This window comes from Kogia breviceps, chromosome 18, assembly GCF_026419965.1.
Source record: "Kogia breviceps isolate mKogBre1 chromosome 18, mKogBre1 haplotype 1, whole genome shotgun sequence".
In the NCBI taxonomy this organism is placed as follows: Eukaryota; Metazoa; Chordata; class Mammalia; order Artiodactyla; family Physeteridae; genus Kogia; species Kogia breviceps.
Window position 1 is genome coordinate 46,451,632 of NC_081327.1, and position 21,987 is coordinate 46,473,618.

Genomic DNA, 21,987 nt, shown 5'->3' on the forward strand with positions numbered 1-21,987 from the left:
AGAGGGTCAGAGGTGGGCGGGGGGCGGCTCAGGGAGGCCTGGAAATGCCAGGGTAAGGAGGTGAACACTCATTTTAAGTGTTACTTAAAAAATTGTTTGTACTTTCAAAAAATCATTTTGGCTGTGATGTAGAGAAGAATGGAGGAAAGGTACAGATACAGAAGCAGGGAGCAGAGCCGATGCCAGTGGCTTGTACCGGACTGCAGGCAGCCGGGATGGACAGAAGGATGGACCAAAGCACAGCATGACAGAATCGTCTACTGGACCTTCCGGACTGGGTGGAAAGAGGGCGCTCCTAGGGCTTTCTTTCAGCAGTTGGGCGGACGGTGATGGTGCCCTTTTCTGAGAAGTCTGAGGAAGGAGCCTGTTTATGGAAAGCAAACAAGCAGAGGTATGGCAAGCTATCCGAAAGTAGAGCGTCTCTGTAACACCTCTCTTAGCTGAAATGGCGTGAAGTGAAGAAGCAACTGCCTTTTGGTGAAAACGAAAATCCTCTTCAGATTTCTTTCAGTTAGGGAGAAAATGTAGAGGTCTTTCGCAAACGCAAAGTGGTGGAAGCAAGCTTTTGAAAGGTGGGGGATATCTGTATTTGGTTCGGGATGTTAAGTTTGCTGTAATGTCTTGGACATGCAAATGCAGATGTCAACTACAGGCTGCTACGGGGGTCTGCCGCTCAGTGGGAGGGTCAGGCAGGGGAGAGCTTTTCTGGGAGTCGTCGGCAGAAAATAGTACTTAAGCCATGGAATTAGCTTTCCTGGGGGAGAGAATATGAGGAGCAACGGCTGCCCATCACTCAGCCCTGGGACTTCCCTACTTTAAAAGCCCAGAGAAGGAAGAGAGGCCAGCCTGGGAGACAGAGAGGAGATGCCCCCAAGCTGTACTGGCCACGGTTGTGGGAAGTGTTCCTGAAGGCTTGGCAGGAATACACCAGGAAGGGATTTAGAGGAATAAAGCACCTAGCCTTCCAGTAAGGCCCTAAGCTTGGCGTGGTCAGTAATGGCAGACAGGAGAAAGAAGAGGGGGCGGAGACTTGGGGTGGGGGGGAATCCTATCTATAAACATGCCAGACATTTCCCCTACTTATTTAATTCCCATTATAAACCTGGGAGTATACCGAAGAGTTTCTACTTCACAGATGAAGAAACTGGGGCTAGAGCACATGGCAGGCTGGTAGAAGAGCCAGGATTTGAATTCAATTGCACTCCAGTTTATCGTAAAATATAACAAACACGCACACACACAGAGTATAAAATGGGCAAGGCAGACGAATCATTATATAGCAAGCCAAGAAGCAGAAGATGAGCGCCCTAGAGAAGTCCAAGCTGTACTGGGAGAGCTTGCTTTATAATGATTCACAATTAGGCTCAACTAGATCGTAATGTCAGAGGAACAGACACCTGAAAGGGAAGTGGAAATGTGGGCAGGCTCACACCTGGCTGGCTTTGGGTGGTGGGTGAAAGTTGTGAACGTGCCTCCTGAAGGCTGGCAGCATCCGGCTCCCTGACCTGGTGACAGCCTAACTGTGAACTCAACGTAAACAGACACATACTGTGTGCGTTCTTTTGCGGCTTGCTTCTTCACAAATTGACCTAACGGACACATTGTTTCTGCCCATTTTTGACCTTCATACAAATGGAATTAAAACAAATAAATATAATACGTGGAACCATACTGCATGAACTTCTTTGTGTTATTATGTTACTGAAATTTACCCATGTTCATTCCAATTGGTAAAGATTATCCCAGTGTGTGAACACATCACACTTTATTTGTCTATTACGAATAGACATCAGAGTTGTTTCCAATTTGGGGATGTTATGAAAAGTACTGTTAATTGAAAAGCTACCTGTCAGTCCAACTGCCCCTCCTTTCAAAGGAATCTCTTTTTTCTGGCTGCTCTTAAGATTTTTCTCTTTGTCACTGGTTTCCTGCAACTTCACTCTGCAGTGTGGATTTCTATTTTATTTATCTTGGGATTCTTTGAGTTTTGAAGAGCCTGTAAAGAGGTGTCTCTCATCTCTTCCCATGATGTCCTCCAGGAGGCTTAACTTCCCTCTTCCATATTTTTTGTCTTTTTGTCTCTCTGAACAATATTCTGGATGATTTCTTCTGACTCTTTTCTAGTGCATGTATTTATTTCTCTTTTCTGCTGGTCTAACTACTATTAAATCTATCCCTCTCGTTTTTAATTATGGTTATTAAATTTTTCATTTCTAGAAATTTTGTTTGGGTCTTTTAGGCCACTTTTTATAGTTTCTTCTTCTTGCAAATATTTTCAAGTTTGTCTACTTCTTTAAATACAGTAGGCATAACTGTATTAAAACCTGCCTCTGATATTTCCATTGTCTAAATTCTTTGCAGATCTGGTCCTGTGCCTGCTGTTTCTTTCTTTTTTTTTTTTTCCTGCTGTTTCTTAAGGTGCTTTGCTTCTTTATGTGAATATTTTCAGACAGCAAAACTGCTTTTAAAAAATTGGACAGTAGGGCTTCCCTGGTGGTGCAGTGGTTAAGAATCCGCCTGCTAACGCAGCCCTGGTCTGGGAAGATCCCACATGCTGCGGAGCAACTAAGCCCGTGCGCCACAACTACTGAGCCTGTGTGCCACAACTACTGAAGCCCGCATGCTCTAGGGCCTGCGTGCTGCAACTACTGAGCCCACGCACTGCACCTACTGAAGCGTCCGTGCCTAGAGCTCGTGCTCCACAATAAGAGAAGCCACCACAATGAGAAGACTGCACACCGCAATGAAGGGTAGCCCCTGCTTGTCACAACTAGAGAAAGCCCGCGCGCAGCAACGAAGACCCAACGCAGCCAAAAATAAATAAAATAAATAAATAAAATTTAAAAATTGGACAATAATAATCCAATATTGACCAATGTAGCTTCAAATTCTATTAAAGCTTTACAAGGGGAACGATGGGATAGCACTTACTGAAGTAGAATTACTATCAAAACACAAAAAGCACAACATAATCTTTTAACCTCAATTCCATCTTATTTTAATCAGGATTGTATTACAGGAATATTTTTCATCACTATCCATGATCTGAATTCTTGTATAGGAGAACAATTTAAATATGGTGCCTATAAAAATGTCACAGTCTCATAATAAATATGGTAGAGGCCAATCATTACTCATAAGTAGCTTTTCTGAGATGTTATCAAATAGGACCTTTCCCCCTTAGTTTCAGCAGAGATCACTTTTGCTCCATGGTAATACTTCTTGGGATTCTCCACATATTCCCTCAGAGCAGACTCTCCCCAGGTGGCCTTTGCTCTCGTTGGCATCTGTGTTAAGAGAATTTGGGGGCCTGACCAAACAGACCTTTCAGGTTTGGCTTGTGCTTCCCACCCTCTGACACTGTGGCACTGGGCACACAGATTTCAGTAGAAATCTTCTTGCCCTTCTCGACAGTCCCTGTTTTGAAGTCAGCTCTCTAAGTTACATATGTGCTGGATAGGCTCACCCAGCAGCTAACTGTCTTGCTCTCATTTCTAGAATTTAGTTGCTGTGATCTAGTGAGTCTCAAGCCAGGCTGTGCATGAGAAGCACCCGAGGAGTGATTTAAAGCTACAGGTATCTGTGACTCTTTTTTAAAAAATTGAGGTAAAGTTGCCATACAATATTATGTCAGTTTCAGGTGTACAACGTAGTAATTCACAATTTTTTTTTTTTTTTTTTTGGCCCAGACGCATGTCTTGTGGGATCTTAGTTCCCCGACCAAGAATTGAACCCATGCCCCCTGCAATGGAAGCACGGAGTTCCTAACCACTGGACTGCCAGAGAATTCCCAAGTAATTCACCATTTTTAAAGGTTATATACTCCATATAGTTATAAAATACTGGCTATATTCCCATATAGCTTATTTATTTTATATATAGTAGTTTGTACCTCTTAATCCCCTACCCCTATCTTGCCCCTTCTCCCTTCCTTCCCCCCATTGGTAACCACTAAGTTTGTTCTCTATATCTGTAAGTTCTTTTTTGTTTTATTCACTCGTTTGTTGTATTTTTTAGATTCCACATGTAAGTGGTATCATATAGTATTTGTCTTTCGCTGTCTGACTTATTTCACTAAGCATATACCCTCCAAGTCCATGTTGTTGCAAACGGCAAAATTTCATTCTTTTTTTATGGCTGAGTAATATTCCAGAGAGAGAGAGAGAGAGAGAGAGAGAGAGAGAGTGTGTGTGTGTGTGTGTGTGTGTGCGCGCGCGCACGCAGATAATCTGTGACTCTTGATTCAGCGGTGCACAGGGATGCCCTTGTCATGTAACTCTGGAAAAACCCCCAGAAGATTCTCATGCTTAGCCAAGGTAAGAACCAGAGCAATAGTTCCTTCCCTGGACTAGGGGTTGGGCCCTTTAATCTGCCAGGAGCTAGGAAAGGCAGTGAGTGGAGGTATGGGGTGGGCACTAGAGAGGGCAGGTGAGAAGAGCCAAAGGCAGAGCACAGAAGTCATCAGAACTGCATTGGAAAAATACAATCAGATCTGTGGAATCATCTGGCCAGGCGGAAAAGGCTCAGAGATAGAGGGAAAAGCAAAGGGCTTAAAAGTTGTATGCTATTAGTTGTTCCCTAACCCAGTTATGTGATTTTCCATTGCCTGAAAAGTCCTCATTAGGCAGATGTCCTTTTTAATGTTGTTTTCTCTTCCAGCCTACATTTTCTTATCTCTCCCTTATCTTCAACAGCACCACTCCTTACTTTTATAAGACCTCTATTAACAGAATGAACACTGTCTAACCCATATAATCAATCCCCAGAGAAGCAGTAAAGTGTGGCACGCACTGGCAGTTCCTCTGATGCCTGACATCACCAGGCAAACATGGAGAAGCAGCGGGGCTGAGTTACTAGAGCTGAGTCAGAGTGGCGAGGTTCAGGGCATGCATCAGAGGCCTTCTGCAGGTAACACTGACTCCTGCTTGTGCTTTCTTGTGGGCCCTTCCCTAGATGGCTATGGTACTTCTACCTCTGTCCTGTGGCAAAACATCTTTGACAAATGGACTTACAAGTCTGGTAGTTAAACAAGCTCATAAAGTCATTAAAGACATTAAAAAATATATATACTGATCAGCTTCTACGTTCATTCAAATACTCGTGAAACCTAATCTAGAAAAATGACCCCCCAAACAAATCCCTCACCTGTCTTTATTATAATTTAGCTTATAAATAACCTGAATGACTACCACTTAATACACACCTTTAAGTGACAGTGACAGGAGCTCTGCAAAGGGCTTTATGTGGACAGGGCTTTATGCCTTTCTTATCATGCTCCATTTTATTGCACTTTGCAGATACTGTGTTTTTTAACAAATTGAAGGACTGTGGCAATCTTGTGTTGTCAGATGATTGTCAGCATTTTTTAGCAATAAAGTATTTTTTAATTAAGGCTCGTACATTGTGTTTTAGATATGATGCTTGCATCCTTAACAGACTACAGTATCGTACAAACATAACTTTTATAGGCACTGGGAAACCAAGAAATCCGCATGACTCACTCTACTGCAATATTTGCTTCATTGTGGTGGGGTCTGGAACAGACCCCGCAGTATCTCTGAGGTCTGCCTGTGCTATATACATATATGCATGATACATATATCACATGCTTTGTCTCACGAGAGCCTCACAACCACCCTAAGGGTGGTATGATTATCTCAGTCTTACTGGTGAAGGAGCTGAGCCTCCGGGAGGCACAGCGACTGCGGGAGAGCCCCTGTTGGAGGGGGGCAGCATGGGGAGTCCCAGGGCTGTCTGATGGGCCACGCACACTTCCTCTCACTGTTAGGGGCGGGGAGCGTGGACCTTGAACAACGGACCCACTTCTGCAGTAACTTTGTTCTCGGATCCTTCTGAGGTTCCTAAGTACTCAGTGGACACCATTTCTCTCAGGACATTCCTGTACACAGTTTATGGACATCCTCTTTGTATTCCAAAGTGAAGAGGAAGAGGGTGCACGTGATGGCCCAGATGCTGTCTGAGGGCTGGTGTGTCACATAGGTTGAAGTCAAAGGTGAAGCCCCACCCTGGGCCATAATGGCACGGACAAAAAAAATCCCACAATACCCGACAACATCTAGGCGCTCTGTTGACTCTGTGTTTGATGCACTGAGCTTGTCTGGCTTCTCAGAAGGCCAAATAATTCAGATGAGGCAGAGGCTGATATGGTGAGCCAGATCTGACCACATGAACAAACGAGGTGACTTACAGTTCATGGGAGCTGTAATTCAGCAAATTCAGCTTGGCAGACGTGCCTCTCCCCGAGAGAAGTGCTGCTCACGTGCCCTCCCACCCCCTTCCTGTCACCCCAATGTTTTCCTCACCGACAGGGCCTGCCCACATTAGAATAGAGCTTCAACAACAAACCAAAGAACTCATGATTTTGTTTTACCGTGAAGAGCTCCTGCCTACTTAAATTAGGTGGCGCGTGTGCAACAAACTATCCCAGGGTCTTGAGGATTTTTAGAGAATAGAATGCACTACTTCTTACCCCTCCTTCCCTCGATTGTGGATGGCTAGTTCTTCGCCAATGCCCTCTTCCTCCTTGAAGCTCTCCCAGTCCAGCTTGGACTTCTCTAGGGTGCTCATCTTCTGCTTCTTGGCTCCTATTTTCCCCAAAAGGCTGCTCATGCCACTTGATCTTTTTAACCTAGGGAAAGCAAAAACATGAAACATGTAGCAGGTAAAAACTCTTGATTAATGGTTTTTCTGACTGGCACGGGCCTCCCTAGATTCAAGCTATTTATCTTAATGGGAGCCATGTTTGCATCCAGGGTACTTCCTGTCTGGTGTGGAGAGCACAGTAAGGAGACCAGAATTCTAATGCACTTTTCCTGCTCAATACCTCTGACCACTCTAACGACCTGGGGATAGGAAATCCTGAAGACCTCTGTCTGCTCTGTATGACAGACAGGTCTCTGCTTGCAAGGAGGGAGAAGTGCAGCATGATTCAGACATGGTTTTACAATCACATGCCTTGCTTCATATTCCAGCTCGAACCATGTGACTTTAGGCTAGGTATTTAACTACATCTGCCTTGGTTTCCTAATCTACAAAGTGAATGCTTACTCACAGGGCTGTAGTGTATCCTCTATATAAAGTGCTTAAAACAGCAGCTGGCACAGAGCAAAGGTGCAATAAATGTTATCCATCCTGAATCACTGGCATCATCTGTGCACTAAAGCCCCAGGGAATCCTTTCAAGAGAAAGAGAACCAGATCCCAACACTGATGAGCAAGAGTTACAGTTTATTAAAAAGACTCTAAGATCAGTTTCCTTTCAACTCCTGTGAGTCAGGACCCTGGTTTTTCCCAGGAGGTGGAGAACATTCCTCATCCTGAAAGCAGGGAATGTACAGACTGTGCTCTACTTGCTGGTTATGCTGTCGTGGATGGTGGGAGAAACCCCATATGTCCAAGTTCAAGTCCTGGCAGGTCAAATGTTTCCAGTCAATGTTAAGTGTATGAGATAAAATAAGCAAGACAGAATGCAGCTAGTAAGAAGGTGGTACTAGGGGAAGGAAGTATGGAAGGAACATGGCTTTTGGTCTCTTTAGAAAGTAAAACAAGTTATATACCAGCATACAGGAAACTAGAAGTCATTTTCTGCTTTACTGGGATATGCAAGAGGGTTAAAACATTTAAAAACTCTCTGAGCTAACATCACAAGGCCTACTGATAACATCAATAATAACACCTCTCACTTGCCTAGAAGGCTCATTATCCAAGTGTTTCATAGCCATTTCTCATCCTACTCTCCCTAGTGCCCGTGAAAGAGGACCACTGAGTCTCAGGGTTGGAGGAGGAACTTCAAGATGATCTTGTGTCTCACCAACATTCTGAAATCCCACCTTCCTGCAGCACAGTGCCAGCGAGGGGTGGCTCACTACCTCTGCCCTGGAATGAGCCGATAGGCCAGTGTCCACACTGAACACGAGACTCTTGGGGCGGAACAGTTACCCTCCACACTCTCATTAGCTTCTCTGTTGTGGTCATACCCTACTACAGGCTGTCAGCTTAAGATCAACTCAGAAGAGGCTGGGCAGGCATCACTGTCCTCATTTCGAGTTGGACAAATAAAGTGCAGAGAGGTTAAATGATACAACAAAGGTCAAACCAACAGAAGATGCAGATCCAGGGCAAAACAAGGCTTTTCTGACCCTCAGTGTGGTGCACTGTGCACTGTGCTGTCTCACTTCTAACGTGAGAATTTACTTGAGAGATTTTCTGACAGCTATTTTATTCCCGATTTGCTTAAGGATTTTCCAAAGAGCTCTTTATGAGCTTTCGATTCATGTCTTCTAATTCTTTTCCGGATAACAGTCCCTACAACAATTTCTCCATCAACACACACAGACTATATTTTACCAGGAACAGAGCATAAGTGGGGAGGCAGAAACTTAATATGGCTCAAATCTTTCCCCTTCTCACCTGCTTCACTGCTACTGTCCTGGTTCTCATTTTTATATTCTCACCTGGATGATGAAGCGGGCTCCTCACTTGTCTCCCTGACTTTTGTCTTGTCCCACCGGCACTCCCCTGCTCCATCCTGGCATCTATCCTACATGCTGTCTTCACAGTGAATTTTTGAAAATATGAAGCTTATCACATCTTTCTGGTTAATGTCTCCTCCTTGACCCCTAATCACTCTTACAACAGTGTCGAAACTCCTTCACTCGCAGAGCTCCTCCTGCTCTTCTCTCGCCACGTCTCCCCCTGCAACCTCCACTCCAGCCACATCTGCAGTTCACCTCTCCCGGTCTCCCTCCCATTCATCTGGTCTTGCCTTAGCTTAGAAACCGCTTCCTGCAGGAGGCTCTCCCAGACCCTTCCCTCAATCTCTGAACTACATACCTCCTGCTGGTGTTTCTACTGCACCCCTGTTCTTTCCCATTACGGCACTGCTCCTCTCTGTAACAGGAGCCTGAAGGCTCTACGTTCAGCTGCTGCTGCACTGGTCGGCTCTGAGGAAGCTCAGAGCCACTGCGGACAACATCTCACCAAAACCACACACCTGGGGGCTTTCCATTTCTGGTCGCAGGGTGTCCTTTGACCCTGCCTACATGCCAGAAGCACTGTGGTGGAGTGGTTGTGGCGGACAGGAGCTGGTGGCTAAATGGCCCAACCTCTTGTCCTCACATAGGCAGTCCTGGGAGGTACACTGAATGCTTCTCAGAAGTCCTGATGGCTCGTGGCCTTGGAAATGCGTGCACTCTTGTATTGGCTTTTCTGCCTTCCCTGCCTCACTTTTCCCACCCTCTCAACTCTTGTTTCTTGGGACACCTCCCCAAATAAACTACCTGCGCACAAAGCCTTACCTAAGGTTCTGCTTTGAGGGGAATCTAACAAAGATGTTGAGGAGAAACATGACTTTCCCTTTGTAGGCTCTATATCGTGTGGATACTTAAGTTCTGGGTCTCCAAATCTCTCTCTAGCACATGGATATAGTTCTGTAAACAGTGGACACTCGATAAACTCAACAATGTCACCTGGATCACAGAACCAATTAGTGGGAGAGAATCAGATTTTTGTAGAATAAAGGTGTTCAGAACACTTCTAAATTGGGGAATTCCAAGGGGAGGAATTTCCACTTATATTTGCCAATCAGCTCTCAGCAACCCAGGGTTCCCCGTTTTATGTGGGCAGCACCAGGGCTCTGTACACCATCTCTCCCCGACAGCCTACAGCTCTGAGAGTGTTACCAGAATATACCATCTTTTCAACAAGTCACTTCGAGAAGTCTACGGGAAAATGATTTTTGCTGCACAGCAGTGAAAAAGGTTCTAGAAAAGGAAAAGTCAAAATTCCCCTTTAAATGAATATCAGCAAAATTTCACCTGTGCTATTATGCTTTAGGAGAAAGCTTCTATGTCTGCTTGCACTGGATCGTTAACACGTTAACACGATCATTAACACATCCTAATTTGATGGCCTCCAAAGCAAAATTACCCGTCTTGTATTTGAGGCTAAATCAAAGTGAACGACACATTTATAGTAGCAGCCGAAACACGCAGAGGCTCATCATCACTGAGAGACCAGCACGTGGTTCCTGGAACCTGGAATGTGGGGTCTCACACTCACTCCCCACCTTGAAATGGGGCTTTAGTGGCATAATCCTGGCATCATTCTATTGCAATTTTCAGGAAGGCAGATTTACCCTGACCTTGGACCCATCTCTGCTGTTAAAGTTCATCAATCAGGCTTTCGGGAAAGCTGAAGCAGGCAGGAAAGAGCCAGATTCTGGGCAGTGGCTGCTGGCTTGCTGTCTCTATTCTGCTGTGCAGGAAGCTGCAGAGAGCGCCTCAGCCTACCACTCAGCACTGGCACCCCACAGTCATTTAGCAGGTGTGTACGCTGGAAAACCGGGGAAAGGGGAAGGTCCGAATTCCCTTGGAGACCTCTCTGCTGTCAGCAGGAACCAGTGCAGTTTCAGGCATCAGAGCAACAGCAACACTGACTTCTCTTTGTTCTGGATCCTAAGCCATAATGGCAAGGGACTACCAGAAAGTCGGCTTTGACAGCCCAACCCCTCCCCCAGCTGCAGATTTTCCAGTCTTGGTTCCAAAGTGGGGTGAGCTGTGTCACAGAAACCACATTCAAGAGAACCTTCACCCACCTGTTAGAGGTCAAAGTTCACAGGAAGGCACCCTGCACTTGCTCCCTCACAGACTGCATCCAGAAGGTTATACTCAGACATGTCCAGACTACTGCTGCCGAGATGTTTTCAATGTAACAGTGACATTTCATCCGCCTCCTCCTACTCTACTAACCTTACGACCGTAAGTTCCATGTGAGGACTAACCCTGTCTGAGGAGCACGGCCTGCACCCTAAGCAGCTGGCTTCTGTGCCATCAGAGAGTATGGCTGAGTGCACAACACACTTGTGAAAGAGCCTCTTACTAATAAGCCTTTTTTCTTGTGCTTTCTGTCCTGTTCTCCATCAATCAGCAATTACCCCAATTCCCTTCCCACCGTACCAAGCCCGATGACGTGTCCCAACACCAGACACCGATCAAGACCTCAAAAAAAAATTCAGAATCTCAGAAGAGTAAAAGGGACAAAAAGGGCAAAATGACCATTGTCTTGTTCCTTTCTGAATTCAAAGTTTACAATGATAATTTGCTAGAAATTATGCTGCCTTTTAGCCCCCAGAATGTAAGTTTAACAAAATTCACTGCAACTAAATGATAAACTCCATCCTGTTGAGTCTACTATAAAGATATTAAAGTAACATGTTTTCTTTGCTCCAGTCCCATGAGCATGACCACAGATTCACCCAAATGATTTGTTTCGTAGCAAAAGCACTACTTTATCTGGCCATGCTCAGTGATGCTCTGGATCCTGCTGTTTATTTATGAGATGTACTGGAAAGGAGCTGGGAAAATAACTTCTTAAACAGAAACAGAAAGGATGACAGGACACAACAACTGGTTGTGAAGAAAAGGTGGGAACATCTTTCCCATAATCTTTAAAATCAGCCTCAGGCACCCAGCTGTCTCACAGAATAGAATTTGAGGTTTGGGAATGAATTTAGAGTTATTCATTCACTGGACTCATCAACAAAGATTAATCAGAAATTACTGTACACCAGACAATGTGCTTGGAACTGGGGATACAAAAGTATATAAAGCATAATCTTTGGCTTCAAGGAGAAAATCTAGTAGAGGAGATCATCATCCAAAAAAACTGTGACCAAATACTATTAGGACACAAAACAGGGAGCAGCTGAGAGGCTGTTTAATGCAACCTCTTTATTTTAGAGATGAGTTAACTAAAATCTAAGAAGGTTAAGAAATCTGCCCAAGTTCACCGTGGGAGACTTGGGTCTAGTACTCAGAGCTTTTGACACCTGGCCTGTCTTCTCCACCTTGCTGATACTAGAGTTGAGGACAGATAACCTTTGGAGATCCCTTCCACACACCAATTTCACTGCTGATTTTGGGGTTGGGGAGGATATTCTTATTTTCCCTGCTGTCCTGGAGCTTACTGTACACAGCGCCCATGTCCTACTCATTCTTGGCTCACCCAGCATAGTACAAAGCCTTGCCATGGTATGTGACCACTACATGTTTAATATGATTCGATAATGGACTTATCCAAGTGAATCTTCTCTTATAACAGAAGGATTTAACACTGCACTTGAACCAACGGGAAAGAAAAGGAAACGCCAAAATTGGACCAGCAAGGATAGGGTCAACACATGTGCACGGAAGCACTACTGACCTTTACTTAGAACTTCAACATACAGAGCCCAGCTCAAGCCTACGCCTTCTCTCTCACAACCTGCTTAACCACTAACATGCAAATTATTTGGAACAAAGATTCTTTGGCAGAGATATGCAGCTTCCTTAGTATTTGTCATCTGTTTACAAGGCAGGAGTGGACTTAATTGTAGCTTACCCATGGACTATTTTCCAGAGCCATACAAGGGTCTGAAACTGGCATGGTACTTCCTGAGAAATGGGAAGAAAATTTATGATGAAATTCTTCAGTGAGAGTTGTCTGATTGAAACCACTATTCTCTTTCAGATCTTCTTTGGATTAAGCTGAAATCCCGAAGAATGAAATGTAAAGCCCTAGTCTCTGGGCCAATTTCACTCCCCACCTGTGTAAGTCTCTAAGTAATCTCCGCAAAGCCCAAGACAAGATGACTCAAGGAAATGGACTGGAAGCCAGTGGTAAATTAGGAAAAGAGTTTAAATCCCATTCACTTCCCAACATTGTATTGACAATATTCTATGGGACATCGGGACTCAGGAAAGTGGAAAACCAGAAATACTGACACTGATACACTGCCAGCCAAAAAAAAAAGGCATCTATCAGCAAAAGGTGAAATAAAAGCTGGCAAATAGCAGCAGCTTCAGTTTTTGTACAAATAGAAAACAATCTGCTACTCAGTTTTATTGATCTTATGCCAATCTAAGAGTAAAGGGAGGGACTTCCCTGGTAGCGCAGTGGTTAAGAATCCACCTGCCGATGCAGGGGACACAGGTTTGCGCCCTGGTCTGCGAAGATCCCACATGCCACGCAGCAACTAAGCCCATGCACCACGACTACTGAGCCTGCGCTCTAGAGCCCGCGAGCCACAACTACTGAGCCCACGTGCCACAACTACTGAAGCCTGCGTGCCACAACTACTGAAGCCCGCGTGCCTAGAGCCCGTGCTCCACAACAAGAGAAGTCACCGCAATGAGAAGCCTGCGCACCACAATGAAGAGTAGCCCCCACTCGCCGCAACTAAAGAAAGCGCACGTGCAGCAACAACAAAGACCCAATGCAGACAAATGTAAATCAATAAATAAAGAGTAAAGGGAACATAAGTTTGTCTGATTTGATTTCCGCTGCTCTGCATCTTTATAGCATGTCTATGAAACATACCTGATGATTCTGGTTGCAAATGCCCTGAATTCTAAGCTTCTAAAACACTGTATTATAGAAAGCCCCTTTCAACTCTTCCTTCCCTACCTGTTAAGCACAGAAGTCTATTTTGCCTGCTTTGGCCTTTGAGCTCCTGCTGGGAGGACCATTCTAGCTGACTTGGTTCTATTTAAATGGACAGCTCTTCCTATAGAAGAGCTGCAGTTTCTGGTCTCTCTTGTGATAAAGGTCATTTATTTCTGAGACAAGTAACTTGGGGTTAGGGACTCAAGTGACACTGAAATGGACTTTTTCTCTGGGACAAGCTAACTGATCTGCTGGGCAGTAGTTTATCTGCATCATATGCCAAGAGAAAGTTAATGCCCCTCTTTGTGAAGAACAGTCCTCCACTGGTCTATTGTTCTGCTGAATCCAGCTCAGTGGGCTTGCGCCCCTTGCCACAGAAGGCAATTGTTTGTTTTTATTAATCTGCCTAGTTCAGACCTTTCAGAGAGGGTCAAATTTAGACAAGCATTAGGAAAGAATGGGTCCTTTCCCACACCATTCCTTGGTGCACGTGAGGCCTCTGCAATGCTTGGTTCACACACTTAATGCAGAGGAAAATGCTGTATGAAGATGCAAAAGGGCTTGCGTTGCCAGGTGGGTGGGTGAGCTTTAGGGTATGCGAGCATCCAGTGCACCCCTGCTTCTGCAGTATGGAACATGATGGCACAAGAACACCAGTGTGGTCTACTGAGAAATTTCCCTCAACTTTCCAGTTTGAAAAATGTCAAACTGAAAAAAAAGCTGAAAGCAGAGAACGACTATTACCTAAACACTCTTCACTTAGATTCACCAATTACTAACATTTTGCCACATTTGCTTATCTTTTTTTGGGGGGGGGTTGATTCATGCTTCTTCACCTATAAATACTTTGTGTGTGTGTGTCTCCTAAGGACATTCTTCTACATAAACAACACCTTATATTATACCCAAGAAATCTCACACTGACAGAACGGTGTAATCGAACTTAAAGTTCATAGTCACATTTCCCTCAGTGCCTCCCCACTGGCCTTCACATTTGCTCTCCATTGCCGCCTACCAGGCACCACATCTGGGGTTCCCTTAGCCTCCTTTAATCTAGCACAGTCTTCTGCCTTTTGTTTTGTTTGTTTGTTTTTTGGTCTTTGATAGTCAATTTTGAGTCTAGGTTGGTTGTTTTACAGAATATTGCTCCTTTAGGATCTGTCTCTCTCCTATGCCAAATATGCCATGTAGATGAGGTAGGTACTTCTTACTGCACGATCACATAGTAATGGACACATAGTGTCAGGTCAGCCCAGGACTCATGATGCTAAGTGTGGCCCCTTGGGTAATGTGGTGACTGCCAGAGCTCTCATTTGTAAATGTACATTCTCTTCTCTCTGATTAATTTGTAATTAATGTGTAATATGTAGAATAATACCTTAAGGAAGTTCTGACTGCTTATTTCATACCTCACCTATAATGCCTTGGCCATGTCTAAGGACAGACTGGGGTCAATGAATAGTGAAGGACCCTATTTGAAGGATAAATATGCAGAAAATGCCAAAGGGGTCATAAAGCTCTGGCTGTAAGAAAGTCTCTAAAAAGGGAAAAAGCAGTAACTGGAGAAAGGCCAATGGTTATGAGATCATCATTAGAGTCTCAGACTAGATCTGCCAGTGGTGAGCACAGAGGTCTCTGGCCAACACGGAAGCACTCACCTCGATACCTGGATACTCTTCTCAAGGGCTGGAGGCCCGGTGTGCGTAGGGTTAAGTGACACGAAGTCAGTGGCAAAGCAAAACCCTCTGGCCCACCCACCAGACCTCTAGGAAATACTACTGAATTTCCCTTCTCCTTTGTCCCACTCCCCTGTGGTTGCATCTCATTCCCTGGGGAAGAGATAATGCCACATCCCTTCCTGTCTCTGCTCCAGCAATTTCCTTCCTCACACCATTCCCATGGTAGGGGCTCAGGGCAAAGCAGGGAAGGGCCTCTACCATTTCACAGCAGTTGGGGAGTGAAGGAGGCCTGGGGGCTCTCCAAGGCGGAAATGTTTCGTTTATTGGGAATGAGGGTTATGCCTGGGCATGGAAGGGACACTTTCCCCTTGAGGTGCAAACTGCTGTTGCTTTAATTTCTATGATCAGGCAGAGTTGGGGAGAATAATGTATTGACCAACACAAACAGGCCATTTACATTTCTGAGACAGAATTTTAAAGGAATTATTAAATACAGCTTCTAACAAAGCCCATACTGACATTTTCTTTTTCTTTTTTTATGAAGCTCGAAGCTGCTGCTTTTTTTTTTAAATGGAAATACATTTCTTTTATTTATTTATTTACTTTACTTTTACTTTTTGGTTGTGTTGGATCTTCGTTTCTGTGCGAGGGCTTTCTCTAGTTGTGGCAAGCGGGGGCCACTCTTCATCGCGGTGCGTGGTTCTCTCACTATTGTGGCCTCTCTTATTGCGGAGTACAAGCTCCAGACGCGCAGGCTCAGTAGTTGTGGCTCACGGGCCTAGCTGCTCCGCGGCACGTGGGATCTTCCCAGACCAGGGCTCAAACCCGTGTCGCCTGCATTAGCAGGCGGATTCTCAACCACTGTGCCACCAGGGAAGCCCTGACATTTTTCTTTATGCAGAACCCGGGGAGCTCCACTGAGGAAGGCACAGCTTGTTTTTCCTGATACTGCTTCCATATAGGCTCCAACCAATCACAGCCATAGAGGCAAAGGAGAGATGAGGCAGAATCAGGATCTGGCGGCTAACGCATCAAGGCCCTTCCGAAGGAGAGCTCTGTTGGTTTCGTCCTGTGACTGCGCCAGGCCAGGGTGGCTCTGCAGACTACTGCCTGGTCTGTGGACAGGAGCCACACTCACCCTGATCGGTCCCAACAGGAAAAGAGCACATCTGTCAGAAACACCAGCCAACATGAGAAGCAAAGCACAGAAGATAAATGTGCTCCGACTGGGTTGTTTTGGCTAATTGCTAATTCAGGAGTTGGCATGTTTTCTCAAACCTCATTCTGTTGTTTGACTCCCGGCTTGCTTTTTCTCAGGCAGGTCTCCATCTCCTCATGAAAATGTCTGAGGATGTCAACATAAAATACATTTTAAAATTCTTGGCCACCTCCCAGGCTGAGATCAGGTCGAAGTTTCAGGATGTGGGGGGTGTCCTCAGTTAGACCAGACAGGCCTCACTGAAAACGAGTCATGCCTGCGCTCCTTTCTAGAAATGGGTAGGCACATTAACCACAAAGCTTTGAACACATAGGAGTTAGCCAGAACACATTTTGCAAAATTACTCTCCTCCACGCCTCAACTTCTTACCATTACTAAATAAGCATGAAGTGATTCCCGACACCTCACAGTTCAGCGCGCACGCACGTGTGTGTGTGTACGTGTGCGTGTGTGCGCGCACATACTTTATGGTCCTTTCATTAGAAAGGTCATTTCCAGCACCTGACGCTCCTGCTGGGGCCCTGACTCTAAATCCCCCTCAGGGCAGCATCTCAGGGCGGCATCGCCACTGTCAGTCGCTCGCTCACTTGCCAGGGCATCTTCTCTGGCTTCCTAGAAGCCGCTATCCTGGTAACTCAGTGGTCAACTCAACGAGGCCCAGACCCCAACCTGCCCCACTCCAGGGCAGCTCCCATCTATCCTCAAAAAGCCAGGACACACCATTATCCACAGTTTTCCCATTGTCACAGCACCCCTTTACAATCTAGGATTTAAAGAGTCCTTGGGAAGCAATTACCTGCACAAGGGTGATCAAAAGAAGGGGGTTGTTTCAAGCCTGAGCCCTAGGTGTCACTTTGCTAAAGCAATGCAGTGGATTTCAACAATGAAAAATATCTGTTCCCACGGAGTCTGGTAGAGAAAGCAGAAAACTTTCTTTTTACTGCACTCAGGAAATGGTTTTCATAGATGTTAACCGCAGCTGGGTAATCTGTATAACCACAACATAGTTTCTCTTTAATAAATGGAAGATTTTTACCCACTGCATCACTGACTACCAAAAAGAATTCCCACCCTCCATCTCTAAGGCAAGAAAAAAATGATAAGGAGAGTAGAGTCCCTTTCCTTAATCTGCCAGCCAGGGGTTGCTAAGGGAGCTTTTTCATTCAGAAATGTAGATTGTTCTATGAGGTTCCTGTCATCCAACCCTACTGCTGAGTAATGGATGAACCTTGAACAAATCCAGTTCCTTTGCACACTGGGATCCCCTCAGAGCCTTTATGACCATGATCCACAATGGGTCATAACGTAAATGTATGACTATGGATCACAATCAATAAGTTTGAAAAAGGAGCTTTAGAGACTACTGGCTGGGAGACGAAAGGTGTGGTGAGACAAAGCTGGCCAACGCTGCCACGCACAGATGGTTCAAGAAAATGAAAACAAATCAAAGAGCGGCACGGACACATACACACACTACCCAACGTTAAAACAGAGAGCTAGTGGGACGCAGCCGCATAGCATAGGGAGATCAGCTCGGTGCTTTGTGACCACCTAGAGGGGTGGGATAGGGAGGGTGGGAGGGAGGTAGGGAGACGCAAGAGGGAAGAGATATGGGGACATATGTATATGTATAACTGATTCACTTTGTTATAAAGCAGAAACTAACACACCACTGTAAAGCAATTATATTCCAATAAAGATGTTTTTTTTTAAAAAAAAGCAAATTCCCTCAACTAAAGATGCAAAGGGTGGACTGTTCAGTTCTCTGATTCATCCTTGTATATTAACCATTTGTCCTGGGAAACCTGGCATCACTCTCTCCCTGCTGTGAGAGCAAGGCCTCTGGCCTGTGGCTCCTTGCCCAGAAGCCAGGAGCAGCCTGGGAGAGTCTGTGGCCCTTTCCTTGGGGGCAAGTGGCTTCATGATGCTGCTCCCATCACTGTGAGGCCCAGCTGGTAATTCAGCAAAGACTGCATGGGCACGTTCACCATTCTCATTGCCCAGACGAAGGAAGGAGGTTCGGAGCTAGGGGTATCAACACTGATGGTCTCATCTGGATGATATAACTAAAACTAAAAGGGCACTCACACAAGACGAAAATTTACCTAGTTGTAACGAGTAAGAGCTTTTGTCTAAAAGTGAAGATAATAGAGACGATAACCCAAATATATAAGCTACTGAAATGATGTGTATTCTAAAAGAATGCTGGAAAATCTGATGACACATTTTTAATTCTCAGTTAATACTTGTAAAAACAGCCTTACTGAGATATAGTTCATATACTAAAGAATTCACTCATTTAAAGCATGCAAGTCAATGGCTTTTAGTATATTCAGTTGTAAAGCCACGACCACAATCTAATTTTGGAACATTTTATCACCCTCTCAAAAAAAACCCCTCATACCCATTAGCAGTCACCCCCATTACTCTAGCTCCAGGCAACCACTGATCTATTTTCTGTCTCTACAGATCTGCCTATTCTAATACTTTTATTATTTTTTAAAATTATTTAAAATTATTTTTTTTGCAACTCCACGTGGCATGCATGATCTTAGTTCCCAGACCAGGGATCGAACTTGTGACCCCTGCAGTGGAAGCACAGTGTCTTAAGCACTGGACTGCCAGGGAAGTCCCAGACAGCTAATATTTTTAAATCTTAAGTTTAAGATTATATAGTTGGTATCTGTTGTAGCTTCCTATGAGAAATACATTTAAACTTTCAACTTGTCCCCTATGTTAATAGTCATATGTAAGTTTCATAAGGGTGAGGAAAATCAGAAATCTAGACTTCAGAGAGGAATACTGGAATATCTGAGCACTGCTTATATAGCCAAGTCCCGCATATCAACAGTACTACTTTGGAGCTGTGTTTTTCAAGCAGTGAGACATAGTGGCTTAGCATTCAGTGCAGAAACCTGCCCCTGCCACTTAAGGCTTTTTTCGTTTAAAACCCTGGGTGAGTAAATTTATCTGAGCCTCAAGTAACCAATTAATAAAATGAGGATAATAATAACTACCTTGAAGTATGATGATTAAATGAGATATTCAACTCAGCTTTTACTTATTGAGTGCCTTCAGTGTGCCAGACTCTGCTGGCCATTGAAGATAGAATAGAAACACAAATTTCTTATCCTCATTTAATTCACTATCTTGAGACAGATATGCAAACAAGAATTAGATTATGAGAAAACCGCTACACAGCAAGTGCAGTAGGAGCCTAAGAGTGTGAATTGCGGAAGGCTGTAGAAAGGGAGGGGGAGGTGTCTGAAACGTGAAGGAAGAGAAAGAATTTGCCAAAGGGACAATGTGGGATATGAAGTCCAGAAAGAGATAATAACATGCTCAACGTATGTGAAAGCACTGAACAGCAAAATACCTGGCACACAGCAGAAAATCAATACTTCCTGTTGTTCCTACTCTTACCCTCTCATGTCCTTGAAAAGATGCTTCTCTAGAATACAGAAAGAAATTAAAATCTTGCTGCTGCTAGAGAAAAATGACTGATCTGAGACTTTAGGAGTTGCTTGTTCTATTTTTCCTGAGGCTAATTCACCTCTGGCAGCAAAGTATATTTAAAATTTTGACATTTTCCACCCACAAACTTTCAATTTTGAGCAGTTTCAAACCAAGAAAAGTTGATCTCCCTTGTCTAGAACACTCCCTTTGCCTACAGAATGGCCCACTATTTGGACTTGTCTGATTGTTAATGCTGGTTTCTTTGAGGGTATCTGGGAGTCTTCCGGCACTCGATCCCTGGACTACTTTTCTCCATGTACACTCACTTCCTGAGTGATTTCACCCAGTCCCAAAGCTTAAATACCATTTATTTGCCTCTGACCTCCAAATGTCTTATTTTCAGCCCAGACCTCTCTCCCTAACTCCAGAATTTCACTCAACTGCCCAGTGGGCATCTCCACTGGGATGTCCAGTAGACCTCGCCTGCAGCAGCTTTCCACACCTTAGTAGAGGGCAACAGTACCTGCCAGGTACTCACCTCTCAGATCTCCCCTCATAACTAACCCCCCGACTCATTCTGCTTCAGGCATGCACCCACCTTTGTAGGCCTTGCCTCAAGCCATTCCTTCCACCTGAAATACTCTCTTCCCACACAACATCTTGTTAACTTCCTTACCTCCCTCAAGTCTGTGCTCAAATCTCCAACTTCTCATTGACACTTAACGCTTACCATCCTATTCAATACTCTAAATTTAACTCTCACCCTACAGTCCTGATTTCCCAACCCTCCTCGGATTTTCTTTTCTTCATAACACTCAGCATTTTCTAACACACCACATAATTTATTTATTACGTTTAATGTCTATCTTCCTGCTGGAATGGAAACTCCACAAAGGCTTGAGCCAACGTCTGTTTTGATCACCTATATAACTCAAACACCCGGCACAGTGCCTGGCACTTGTTAGGCACTCAATAAACATTTGTTAAAAGAACGTATGAATATTGGGAAAACGTATCAACTTGGTATATTATAAATAGATTCCAATAATGATATCTACTAAAATAACAATTCTCTATGTTGGCTAATCTCATAGCTGCTGTCCATCCTTCACTGGGTTTTCTTCTACAGGAGACGTAAGTACTTCAGAGCCGGCACAGGAAAAGCATCTGTTCATTGCAACAGATGGCAGACCCCTCCTTGAATGGCTGTCAGGAGCTTGGAATTTGTCTTAGGCTGGCCTCGGCACCACTGGATAAGAGCCTGCAGAATGCTCAACATCCTTGTCATAAACTGTAATCTGGGGTACACAGGCTAAGATATCCTAACTGAAACACAAAAAAGGGACAGAATTAAGGGGAGTGCTGGATTAATCTTTGCCTTTTTTGGTCTATGACAATAGAATTTGCAAGAAGAAGAAAAAAAGTGGGGCTTCCCTGGTGGTGAAGTGGTTAAGAATCTGCCTGCCAAGGCAGGGCGCACGGGTTCAAGCTCTGGTCCGGGAAGACCCCACGTGCTGCGGAGCAACTAAGCCCGTGCGCCACAACTACTGAGCCTGAGCTCAAGAGCCCTCAAGCCACAACTACTGAGCCTGCACGTCACAACTACTGAAGCCTGCGCACCTAGAGCCCATGCTCCACAAGAGAAGCCACCGCAGTGAGAAGCCCGCACACCGCAACGAAGAGTAGCCCCCTGCTCGCAGCAACTAGAGAAAGCCTGCACGCAGCAACGAAGACCCAACGCAGCCAAAAATAAATAAATAAAATAAATAAATTTTTTTAAAAGGGATATTTGCATTCATATTTTGTGATAATGAAGCCCTGGAACAACCAGGTCAAGAGACCTAAGGATGGACTTAGCTGAGGGTGGCAAATGAGTCTTTTTCTCTTGCCACTGGCTACCTCACAGCCAGGCTACTTTTGTCTGTTTGCTCTTGGGGTCTAGTTTTAAAGTCATATACTCTACTACGTTATGAGCCAGAAGCAATGCCTGAGTCCAGCCTTGAAGCTAAAACCAACACTGGATGGATGTAATTGGAGCAATTAGCTAACTCAATACTCAGCCAACTGAACAATTTCTTGTCAGAAGCTGCCAGAAAGAATTATTCAGGTGTACAGATGTGCTACAGGCAGCAAACTGAGCTGCAGCAAAGATGACCACTCCCTCCAGCTGTCACAACCAACTATGTCAAGG

At 44.7% G+C, this 21,987-nt stretch overlaps 1 protein-coding gene across 2 annotated transcripts in view; it reads right to left on the reverse strand.

Annotated features, from left to right (window-relative positions):
* CFDP1 (craniofacial development protein 1) overlaps positions 1-21,987 on the reverse strand; it is a 137,401-nt gene that overhangs the window by 9,302 nt on the left and 106,112 nt on the right. For both annotated transcript variants that reach the window (XM_059043762.2, XM_059043766.2), the window contains one exon: positions 6,491-6,649. In XM_059043762.2, coding sequence (XP_058899745.1) covers positions 6,491-6,649 — 159 coding nt within the window. The remainder of the gene's footprint in view (positions 1-6,490; positions 6,650-21,987) is intronic.